This window comes from Culicoides brevitarsis, chromosome 3 (genome assembly GCF_036172545.1).
Source record: "Culicoides brevitarsis isolate CSIRO-B50_1 chromosome 3, AGI_CSIRO_Cbre_v1, whole genome shotgun sequence".
In the NCBI taxonomy this organism is placed as follows: Eukaryota; Metazoa; Arthropoda; class Insecta; order Diptera; family Ceratopogonidae; genus Culicoides; species Culicoides brevitarsis.
Window position 1 is genome coordinate 16,436,059 of NC_087087.1, and position 12,664 is coordinate 16,448,722.

A 12,664-nucleotide genomic window follows, 5' to 3' on the forward strand; every position below is an offset into this window, starting at 1 on the left:
TGCTGATTCAATCGTGGTTAATATTGAGACGAATGAAAGTGATAAATTTTGGATCACAGCCCTGCGAAATGTCATTAAAGTGTCAAAAATTGATTTGTTTTGACGATTTGTGAAATTAATTTCCAAAAATTTTTATTAAAAATCCAATTTTTCTGGATTTTTTAAGTGAATTATTTTAAAACCAGTTCAAATTCTTTACATTTATCATCGGGGCAGTAATAAATTTTAATTAATTCAGGTAAATTTTCATAAAAACTTTAATTTCTCGACTTTTCTAAACGTTTTCCTTAATTTTTTTTTCCAGGATGCCCAAATACTATTGTGACTATTGCGATACCTACCTCACGCACGATTCCCCGAGTGTCCGAAAAACGCACTGCACCGGGCGCAAACACAAGGATAACGTAAAATTTTACTACCAAAAGTGGATGGAGGAGCAAGCACAGCATTTAATTGATGCGACCACGGCTGCCTTCAAAGCTGGCAAAATTGCTCAGAATCCGTTCTCGGCAGTTCCGCCTCCCGTTGCCGGAAAAGTTACAATTCCACCGCCAAATATGGCAGGCCCGCCGCCACGTGTGCCAATGGCTGGTTTGCCGCCACCGGGAATGCTCACGATGCCACCTCCAAACATGGCTGGCATGAGACCCATGATGCCGATGAATATGCGACCGGGAATGGGACCGCCGCCAGGCATGAATTAATTTTAAGAGAGTTTATAAGAAGATTTTTTATTCGATTATTTCATTTTGAGATAAATATGATGATAGGAAAGTTTTGTTTTTTTTTTCGCGGAATAATCAGAATGAAGGTGAAAAAGTTACGGGTTTTAAGAGAATTTTTGCTTTTCTGAAGAGATAAATTTAACCCAAATATAAGGAAATCTGAATTCTTTTTGAGATTCTTACCATAAATTTTATTTTCTAAAAATATTTTTTCGATAATATTTTAAAAAACTTTTAAAATTGCTTTTAATTTTTAATTTAATCATTTGAAAAAATAATGAAAAGCCCAATTTGTCCGATTTCCTTTTTTTTAGAAAAATTCTTTTTATTTTTGTGAAACTTTGGAAAATTTTAGTTCATTCAAAATTCTCTCTTAGGCGAATAAATTTAATATATCCATTTCTTAGTTAACTCAGTCGATTTAGTTGAAAGAATTCAGGGAGAAAATCAAAATTAAGTATAAAATGGAAATATTTTCTGCCATTATATTTCGTTCTAATTAGGTAGACAAATTGTAGAAAATAAAATTTGTTAAGTCACTTGACCAAAATAATTTTATTTTTTCAAAAATTTTTATTTTATGACATTTTGATTATTTTTTCTCCATTTTTGAGTTCAAATTTAAAAATAATATAAATTAAAATTTCAAATTAAAAAATTAAATTAATTTTATGTTAAGAATTGACGTTTAACGTCCAAAAACGTTAAAAATTGAAAAAAAAAAATCAAAAATTTAATTTTTTTTTGCCTTAGTTGATATTTATTTTTTTTTTCATAAATGTTATTTAAAAACTTTTAAAGAAGATATTTTTAATTAATAATTTAAAAAATTTTTACTTTGTCAATATTTTTCAACAAAAATGCGATGTGTAATTAAAAAAAAGTCTTTAAGAGTTAAAAAAATTACTTACCTTTTTAATAATATCTTGCTTTAATCGAGTTCTTATTGAAAAAAGTCTTTTTTAGTCTATGATTGCTTTTCTTCAACCTTTTAACGCATTTTAGATAAATGTGTTATTTGGTTAGATATTTTGGTCAAATAGTTTGTAAATTTTAGATTTTTGGTTAGATGAAAATGTAATTTTAGCAGTTCAATTTTTTTTTTGGTATGTGCAAAATATTTTACCCTTTAAAAAATGTCATCAAGAAATTTCATTTTTAATAAGAAAAAAAAATATAAACAAACTTGTTAACGGTCAACGTTAACGGCGTATGTGGGAAAGCAAGTTCTTCACGTTTTTCATCAATCCACATAGCAATAGGAATTTTTCATTGTCCTAGAGCAAATTCTACAATGTTCTGATTAATTAAAGTTTGTTCATCTCTATGATTAAACTCTTCATTTTCATTGAAACATCAAAATTAATATTCATTTCTTTTCTAACCGTCAAGTGAAACAAACTTGGATAAAAAAAAATATATAAATCAAGCACAACACTTGTTTGTTCAAATCAAAGCCCTTGTTCTCAACAAAACTCAAAGTTCAAAGAATTTCAAAAATTGTTCAATTTTTTGTTTAATTTGGCAGTTTTGCTAATTTTGATGAAAATCAAAACATGAAGTACACTGAAGTATTAAACCTTTAAGAAAATTGTAAAAATTTCACAACTAAATTAAAAATCGAAATTTGTCGGAAACATAAAAAAAAAACAGATTTGTTTGCTGTGTAAAAGAAGTTTCTCAACATTCATTTAATTTTGTCAAAACTAAACCAAGAGAAAAATATTTCAGAGAAATTTTATACTTTTTTAATTAAACATATTCGTAAAATTTGTTAAAAGCTAACATCGAAAGTATGGAAAAAATTAGGTTACTTTGCATTTATATTTTATTTATACTTGCATTTATTTCAACACATTATATGGTCATATTTTACTTAACTTTTAAGTATCGCTTTTAGTTTAATCAAGTTTTCATTGAAACAAAAGAAATTATTTGCAAGCATGGCAAGCTTAGATACTAAAATAAATTTTATTTTCTATGGTTGCTTTTCTTAATTTTTTTCTTGAAAGGAAAAAATATAAAAACCAAAATGAAAACAACAAAACTCGGCCAAAGATTTGTCAAAACAAAGCATTTTTTAAACTCACCATAAGAATATAGTATGGATGTTCAAAGATAACGATTGTGATTCAAGAAAAAAAAAATTTTAAAAATTATTTGAAAAATTGTAAAAAAAATTACCTTAGAAACTTCCCTTAGACGCAGATCATCAAAAATTAAAATTAAAAAAAATATTTAATTGTTTGATTTAATTTTTATTTGATCTCTTCAATTAATAATTTCATACAACAATAGTTTTTTTTTGTCATTCATAACTTAGAATAATATAATAATAATAAATACGTTTCGTTAATTGTTTTTTTTTTGCTGATGTCGTTGAGAGATTTTCGAATTTTTCTCTAATATTTTTTTTTATTTTAATAATATTTTGTAGTAAAAAATTGCAACGACTTAAATTTCTATCTTGTAAAAATTTTCGCTAAGCTTACTTTGCTAACAAGGAGTACAATATTCATTTCACATTAAATAAATAATTTTGAAAAACAAAAGGGAAGTAATTGACATTTCTAATAGTATTTTTTTTTTTGTAACGAAAAAAAGCGTCAAAAGCAATTTTTTTGGCTCTCTACTCTATTCATTGTTTTTTTTTATATTTAACATTTATTTTTTTGATATAATTCCATGTTTTCTTTTTTTGATAAAAATCGATCAAAAAAGACATCTATATTTTAACGGATTAGTTCATAAAATTATTTTGACAGTGACAGGTGTCAAATATTTTGATGAAATGTCTTTTAAATGACATTTTGTTAAAATTTTTGACACCTGTCACTGTCAAAATAATTTTTTGAACTTGAAACTTTGATAATTTTGTTTTTTTATTTTTGTGGGAAGGGTTTTCTGATTCATTCGTGTTTGTAAATTTAGTTCTACTTTTAAAATTGTTCCAGTTTTGCTTAAAGTTTAAAATGGCAACAGATGTCGCTCTCGTATTTAGGTCGTCATTAGAATTTCTTTCATTAATTTACTTAAATATTTTCGTATCTTTCTGCTTGTTCTTCCTTGAACTTTCGCAGCTCTTGCGGCGTGAATCCCATATAGAACTCGTTAAACTCTTTCATTAGGTCCTGCGACAAATAATCGTAATCTGCGTAATCGGGTCCTTCATCGCTCTGAGGACTTATCGCGTCGTCCGGATATCAAAGGGATGTTTCGAGTGTAGGCAATGCTGCATCTGTGGCGGCAACAGTAGCTGAAGCTGATGTTGGAGACGTTGCCGCTTGATCCTTGAATTTAGAATTGATCAGTGATTTGGCGCCATTTGTAGGGTTGGCATTCCCGCCAAGCAGAAACTGGGCACGTTGCGCTTGCAAATGAGCTCGTGAGTAAATTCCAGTTACAGGTTGCTTATTTTGTAGTAACTCGTGTTTCATAAAGTTATTTTCTTCAGTCTTTAGGAAAATGTTATCACGAACACTCATTTTCTCCTCGACGACGACACGATCGTCCTCTGGTTCACGCGGTGACGGAGCTTTTGGCGGAGATGCGTTATTTTTCAGCAATTGTCGTTGTGCACTGTTATTCGGACTGTTATCTTCTTCACTGTTTACCTCAGGAATTGCTGTTGAAATAACATCTGATCGTAAATTATTGTAACGCCAACCAGTCTTGGGTGAAACGTGTTTTGGCGCGTTAGATTTGACAGGCGAACTTGTGCCGAAATTGCCTTGTCGTAACATCCTTCGTGTAGCGAAAGTCTTGGGAGATCCACTCAAATCCAGAATGTGCATACTTGAGTTGATTGCTTTTGGACCTGCTGTGGTTGGGCTTGCCGGAGCTGGTTGAGGGACATATTGCTGTTGTTGCTTTTGCATCAAAAGTTGTTCGACCGCAGACTTTTTCGTCGCAGCATTCGTGGCTTGTTTCTCCAAAAGTAACCGCTTGAAGTCCATTAGACTCGTTTTGGGCTGTTTCATGCGATCGGCGCAGGTTTCGGGAACTTGTGCGTTTTGTGATGCCCAACTGTGACGAGTTCTCGCCTGCGGTTCGAGTCGCGGCGTAGATCGACCACTGTTTATGGGCGAGTTGCCACTTGAACGAGCGCCGCTGTCACCGAGCCGTAAGCGGTTTCGTAGTTCCTCGCTCAATCCCTTTGTCGGTGATGCCAAACCGTTATCTGCCTTGGCTGGAGTTGACGTTTGAAATCCTGGACCCGTATTCCGTGGATCAATAGGAGAAATCTTGTTCAAACTATCATCTCGTGACTTGCTTTCATGCACCTTTCCGACAGGATGTGAGTCTTGCACCGACGGAACTGGCGAGAAGTAGTTATCGAAACCATGACGAGTCGTCCGAAGTTTATTCGGCGTGGAGTAAAGCTGTTCAATGGGGATATCCGATTGCGCCATATTCAAGTCATCCGTTAGACCGTAAGTATTGAAGCGTGATTTACGCCCCGCAGATTGCAATGTCCAGTACATTTGATCGTTTCGCTTGAACTGCTGCTGCATCATCGGATCCATGCCAATTGTGGAGTAGGTCACGGGAGGACTCTCGTATATCGGCGAGTTTTGGAAACGTGGCAACGTCGATGATATGTAGGAGGATTGGGTCATGAGACCTCCATTGAAGTGCGGATCATGGGACGAAAGTTGATAATCTGTAACGAGAGAAATGAACAAAAATTCAATTGAAATTCACAAAGAGTAATCACGAGGAGATTAGTCAACTACGTAATTAGCTAGAGACACAAATACAAACAAAACAAACAAATCTACATATTTTACAAGGGAAATGAGGAAATAGGTTAGATGATGATGATTAAAAGTTTTGTGAGTGAACGTGTTTACTTATGCACAGACAGAAACAGTAAAACAGAGAGATAAAGAGAAAAGTTTAGCAGTTAAAACTTATCAAGAAATGAAAATCGTAAAACTACCAACTTTGTCTTGAATACAAAAGCACCTATAGCACCTGTTTATTGATTAAAGTTACCACTTACCTTCATGATGTCATCAAACCTTGGAGCAAAGAGGATTTTGGACCAAAAAAGAGGTGAGCCTTCATTCTTTTTCAAGCCGTGAGTATCCTAACCACTAGACAATATGGGAAATTTAAACTGTTACGCGAAAGGCTTCAATTTTCAGGACAGTGTATGAAATAAAATTCAATATTTACATCCAAATTCGAATTGAGATCAACTATAAGTATGAGAAGCAATCAATTTAGTGAAATTTATCACCTTTTGGAGCTCTGAGACTATCAGTTATGAATAGAAACCCCACTCAATCATTCATCATATGTCAAAACTTTACAAATTTGCCCAAACACATGCTTGCCGATATCACTTACTATCCCCCGTAATCCTTCCATGTAATCCTATATATAGAAATAATTTGTCATAACCACATAATTCGTTTAAATTATTACTAAAAACTGCTGCATATGTTCGATAAAGGACACGCAAAATGGCAGAAAGAGAGAATATTAAATTGCAACATTTAATTAAAATGTCTAAATAAACTCGGCAAATAATTTAAGGTTTCTGAAGACCTATTACGATGCAAAAAAAGGAAAAATAAATATTTTTTGACAACGGCAAACTTTTTGCCACAAAAGAATTTTCTGCTCCCCTTTTTCATTTCGTTTTCTTCAATACTCATCATGAAATGTTACAAAAAGAGCATATTTTTGCCTATTTTATGAGTTTTTGAGTTGCAAAACCCTCATTTGTACAATTTTTTGTGTCTCGAACTGTATTTTTCTGCCTTTAAAAGTAAGCAAGCAAGTGTGTATTGGTTCGGTCATAAATGTGAATCCTTTCTTTTCTTTCATTGTTTAAGGGACTTTAAGGGGACGATTTAGACGAAAATACGGCAATGACGTCTGTTACTCGTCTCTTCTTCGTTACAAATTCCCATCACGTTTGTTTTGTTTTGCGAGAGTCTCCGCCACGCATAAACGATTCTCGCAGTTGATAAGGTGATTGCCCTCATTTTCTTTGTCCAAAAATGTACACAAGGAAATGGCAATAAAAACCAACTGGCTGCCAACTAGACAAAATATCTCATGATTAGCTAACACTAACACAGATATGGGGAAGGAATGACAAAGAGAGAGGAGAATCGAGAGTAGCAGACCAAAAACCATCATCCTCATCATATACCTTGATTGCCCATAAAGTTTTCATGAATTGTATGATTCTCTTGTCTAGGCTACGTGAATGAGCGGAAAAATACGAATCTGTAGTAGTAAGGTTGAAGCAATGAGGAAAAAAGTTTCATTTTTCATTGAAAATTATTTATTTAGATTTTTTTTAAATTTTAAAATATTTTCAATTAAAAAAAATTAAAAAATTTCAAAAATCAAAATTAATTATTAAAAAAACTTAAAAGTTCAAAATAATAATTAATTTTTTTTCTTCAATTTTTTTTTGTTTTTAAAAAATAAATCAAAATTAAAAAAAAAATAAAAATTTTAAAAAAAAATTAAATTTTCAAAAACTTATTTTTTAAGTTAAAAATTTTATTTTCTTTCAAAATTTCTTTTAATAAAAAATGAAATATTTTCCCAAATTGCCTCAACCTTATAAATTCCCCAAAAAAACAAGGGAACGTAGAAATGCTTTAAATGAAAAATAAATGTGTTTCCCGTTAAAATTCGTATATACGAAACAAAGTTTATTCCCATTGCAATGCCGAGAAAACAGACGGTCCCGTATACACAAAACGCTACAATATTGATTTTGTTGTAATCTATTATTTATGTTACGTTGCTCCACATAAACATTTGTAACTTTTTTTTTATCTGGAACAGAACGAAGGAATGTCAAGCAAAATAGTAATAATGTGTCACAGTCACTGCTCGCAATGTTGCCGGAAATGTCGTTTGGTTTAGCGAAACAGCGAGCAATTCTTTTCTGCCATTAACGAATGTCATCAAGATCGAACGATTAAGATTACTTTTCATCTCTGTGTCACAAACACATTACTAATCTATTTATGACTCGAGTGGATGAGCGAAAATAATCAGGCAATAACAATAAAAGATGATCGAAAAAAGCTATTCATTTATCGAAAAGCATTTACGAGGAAAATTGATTCCCTAATTAAGCTGATTAAGGATTTCGATTATTTTTTTATCGTTCCAAGGAATTCGCAACAATTTATTCTGGGAAAAATTCCCTTTGAAATCAGATGCAGGAAGAAAAAACAACCAAGAATGCAAACATTTGTGTAAGCATTGTTCAGCAACTTGTGAAAAAAAAACGAATGGGAAAAATGTGAGAAGTAAAAGGGAAAAACAAACAAAAAGTCTCATTTTTTCCTGCATGTAAAAAGTCACAAAGTGAAAAACTCGGTGATTGTGTGTCTGAGTGACTTGTTTTTGTGCAAGTCAGAATGTATGAAATAATTGCATGTTTTTGCATTTTATAATGGTTGGAGTCATGACATTTGAAACAGATAATAGGGGATGTTTCAACCAGAAAAGGGTAAATTCTGTTTTTATGTTTTCAATGTTATAGTTTAACATTTTACAATCACAGAGCAGAATTAAAAATCGAGTTTGTCAATGATTTTCTTTCGAGGCTTTCGGAAAAATTTGAATCAACAAATATATCACCTGGCTATGTCCCGTATCAGGGAAAAGACGAACTCGAAACTAATTTAGATTCAAAACTTCTTTTATTGGAATTTTTACAAGGATTCTCAAAAATTTAACAAAACTTTATATGATACTAGGACAAACAGGAAACTGAAAGCTTGCTTTTCAAACTACCCAGTGGGAAATTTGGGCCCTTTTTTTAGATCCTCAGGAGCTAAAATAAAAGCTTTTTAAAGTTTTCTTAACAGTTTTCTAATATTTTGTAATTTTTTCGAAAAAAAATTTTAGAAAAAAGAAAAATTGAGTAAATTTTATGACTTGTAGTCAAAAATTTCTATATTTTTCATGGAAAAATATATTTGATTGTAATAATTGTACGATTAATAGAATTTGGGCTCAAAAATAGAAGTTTCTTTATAATCATTGAGTTAAAATCGAACTTTTGAGCCATTGAGCCACTCAAATTTTCATTCTTGTAAAATAAATTTCTCGAAAAACCTACAAAAAGTTGAAAAACCTTTAAGAAAACTTTAAAATTTTCAGCTCAAATTTCCCACTGGGTATTTAAAAGCTACGACTTCAAGTTTCTAAAGAGAGAAATAATTTTAAATTTAGTTTTGTAATATGTCAAAGAAAATTCAAAATGCTCAAAAACATAAAAAATTACCACAAAAAGGGGATCGTAGATTAAAAAATCAAGAAGAAAAAAACAGACCTAATGATTTAGGGGACTCAAAAGGAATTCATATGGACTTTACGATCAAGAACAAATACTTCAAAACTAAGTTCTAGTTCCTGAGAATTTCTCTTCACGGGCTGGTAACACATAAATTTGGAATACATTATTGCTAATTAGAGATCTTCAATTTTTATGTTGGTTTAAATTTTCTAACCTAACCTAGACAAAATTTGATCCAACATAAAAATTAAACATTTTTAATTAGAAATAATTTATACCGAATTTATACCCGTGGAGATTAGCCCTAAATTTAAACTAAGAATATACAATTTCCATTAAAGTCAATTAATCCAAAGAGATTGAACTTAAGGCATATATCAAATTTCGGTTCTTTAAGAATTTAAATTTATTTCCTCGTCGCCAATTTTCTGACACATCACCCGATTTCAGCATTTCATCGAAAAAAAAAATGGCAAAAGATTTTTTGATGGTTTTGTGTTAGTTAGGCCTAAAGCAGTCCTAAAAACCTAAATTTAAAATTCTAGAACGAACCAAAGTGTTTCTATGCATTTTTAGTGAGATCATTATGTCAAAGGGTACTTGAATATACCAAAATGCACTAAAAAATATCTAAAATCCGTTTGGTTGACCGATTTTATTAAATCCTTAGTTCAAAGTAAAAGTTTGTGGAACAAAAAATATCCGTAAAGAAGGACCAACTAAACAAGTAACAAGTTTATTGATTTGTCATGACATGTCATCCGAAAGCAATCGCATCCTTTTCAGATCATTAACTAAATCGTTAACTTGCCCAAAAAAGATACAAGATACAAGGTTGAGCTTTTTGACTTGAAATGACTCAAAACTACCCTCATAAGGAAGTCGAAACGAAAGGATGCAAGTTAAATGTTGTGAAATAATGAACACAAAAGGAGATAGAAAAGTCTCTCATATGAATACGATGACGATGATAATGACAATAATGATAACAATGCCTTTTGTTGCATCACTTCTCTACCTTTCAACTCGACTAAAAAGTGTATAAACGACTACATTCGTCCTGCCAATTAAACAACTTCGCGTGTTGCGAACCTTGTCCTTGCTTTTGTCTCGATTTTTGCAACGACAACGATTGACACCCAAAACTTTTTGAAACCTCGTGCATCGTTAAACTTGTTGCTTCATTTCCCTATTCGCTATTTTCGATAGTTTGCCACTATTTGGTCTAGTCATATCGATTTGGCGCAACATTTTTCTGTAAATTTTTAATGTCGTGTTTATTGATTCGTTTGATGGGAAACGTGGGGCCGAAACACGTGTCACTGGTTTACTTACCTGACGACCTTCTGGATGGCAATCCGAACTTTTAGTGGCATTATATGTACAAGGACATGCAAAACTTTTATAATTAATGTTAGTAAAACACATAAAAAAAAGTATGTAAATGAGGCTTCCTTTTTCTGTTTGCTTTTTTGTTGCTTAAATAGCCACGAAGGATTTTGTGTTAGTAACAAAGTGCGAAAAAACAGCCATGAAGCAAAAAATTTACAAGTTGTGATTATGTTGTGTACAAGTGAGTGCGGGATGAGGAGCGAAAGTGCAATGAAGGTGAAAAAAAAACACAAGTTTAACATAAAAAAATAACATAAATTTAATATACAATTAAAAATTACTAAACTAAAGTTGATGTTTGTTTGACAAATATTTGTGCTAAAAATCTTATTAATTGGCTTTTCTTGTTTTTAAGGGGATTTTTCAAGTTGAGTAACGAGCAAAATGGATATAATGGATAAAAGTACCAATTAAAAAGGGAAAATCTACATCTGCAAATGTCAAGTGACGACAAAATTAAAACGCGTTTTTATTGAAAAATGTTTCAATTTGGTCAATTAGGGAGTCTTTTAATTTAAAAAGCCCAGTGCATATTTCAAAATGTCGCCCAATGCATATTTGAAGTTTTTGTCTTGTATTCTTGTTGATTTTTGGACTAAGAATACTTATTGAAAAATTTTGCCCCATGCACAATTTAAAATATTTACTTAATATTCATTTGAAATTTTCGACCCAGTGCACATTCTAAAATGTCGCCCAAGGCATATTTGAAGTTTTTGTTTCATATTTTTGATAATTTATGGACCCAGTTTATAGATTGAAAAATTTGCTCCATGCACAATATAAAATATTTACTTAATATACATTTGAAATTTTCGACCCAGTGCATATTCTAAAATGTCGCCCAATGCAATTTTGATGTTTTTGTATTGTATTCTTGTTGATTTTTGGACTAAGATTACTTATTGAAAAATTTTGCCCCATGCACAATATAAAATTTGAACCCAGTATACATTTCAAATTTTTGACCCAGTGTACATTTTAAAAATTTTATGTGATTAATTTTATAAATTTTTTAACATTTTTTTCTTAGAAATTTTTAAAAAATTTTAATTTTTTGAGCCAAAAGCCGAAGGTAAATGCGCTTTTTAAAACATTTTCATCATTTTCACGTCATAGACGATAAAAAGTGTTTGACGTTAATTTTAAAGCAAACATTTATTCATCCCTCCCCCTCGAACAGACGATTTCCTCTTCTCATTTTCACTTTAAAGTACTTTTCTTTGTATTTCTATCCTTCGTTTTCTTCCTTTTTTCTTTCATTTTCATCCATTTATCAACTTCATGAACAACAAACTTTTCGGAAAAAATAAGACGATTTTCACCAAAAATCCTCAAATAACGAAATTTTATCACGTAAAATATTTTGCGTCACATTTGTCTCTTCTCGGTGTGTTTCATTTTGACGCGGATTGAAGTAACGCAAAAGTAAAAGTCGTTATGTGATTATTCTCGAGCAGCATTACGACATAAAAGAGATGTGTGTTTGTCAAGTGTGTTTTGATGGCTGAACGACGTCTTTATGACTGACTCGACTGAATGGAATATTGTTTTAGTGTTCTCCATGAAGAACTTTTGACGTGTGATAAAAAGGGGGGATTGACGTTTGAAGGATTTGACCGAAAAAAATGTGACACGAAAACGAACGGATTCTTCTGAAAATCGTAACTCGATAAAAATCTAATAAAATTTTCCTCTTCATTGACAGGAAGCAAATGAATTGTGACACCAAATCAATAAAATCGAAAAAAAATCGGTAATTTAATCCCGTGCATCGAACTTTGATGCAAAATTGGTTTGTTTGCCAAGGAATCGACTCGAATGTCACAAAATTTCGAGTTACAAGGAAGTTCATGACATGAAGACTTTTGAAATTAATGCACTTTGGCACTCCATTGACCGACGACGAGACGACGACTCTTGCCAATATTATTTGATAAATTGAAGTTTATTATCGGCTTGAGTCGATATCGCTCATTGCTGCAGTAAAAAAATAGTTGATGGCATGGCACGACGACACTTTTATAATCAATTTTCATGTTGTTGTTCGTCTTTTATTGAATTATCTGGAAAATAGATCACGCTGCATTGCCTCCGTTCAATCGACGAGAGACGATAAAAATGGTGTTGCAATATTTTTTTATGACCATAATAGTACTTGAGCATGCCATTGTTCGATCATTTTGTCGTCGTCGTCGTCAACATCGGCGTCGAATCAAAGTGGACTGTCATTAAATGTGCGTTAAAATGTTTCGACAGA

General features: G+C 31.7%; 2 protein-coding genes across 2 annotated transcripts in view; one reads left to right on the forward strand and one right to left on the reverse strand.

Annotated features, from left to right (window-relative positions):
• Window positions 1–65: 65 nt before the first annotated feature.
• Window positions 66–791, forward strand: LOC134834113 (U1 small nuclear ribonucleoprotein C). The gene is made up of 2 exons (XM_063848662.1): window positions 66–238; window positions 305–791. Exon 2 carries the CDS (start codon window positions 306–308, stop codon window positions 702–704), a length of 399 nt encoding a protein of 132 aa, XP_063704732.1. The 5' UTR covers window positions 66–238; window position 305; the 3' UTR covers window positions 705–791.
• A 3,137-nt stretch (window positions 792–3,928) lies between these two features.
• The window catches only part of LOC134835252 (uncharacterized), a 64,925-nt gene continuing 56,189 nt past the window's right edge, over window positions 3,929–12,664 (reverse strand). The window contains exons 7-9 of the mRNA XM_063850123.1: window positions 10,348–10,411; window positions 6,044–6,107; window positions 3,929–5,388 (exon numbers count right to left, since the gene is read on the reverse strand). Of these exons, the coding sequence (XP_063706193.1) occupies window positions 3,929–5,388; window positions 6,044–6,107; window positions 10,348–10,411 (1,588 nt within the window). The remainder of the gene's footprint in view (window positions 5,389–6,043; window positions 6,108–10,347; window positions 10,412–12,664) is intronic.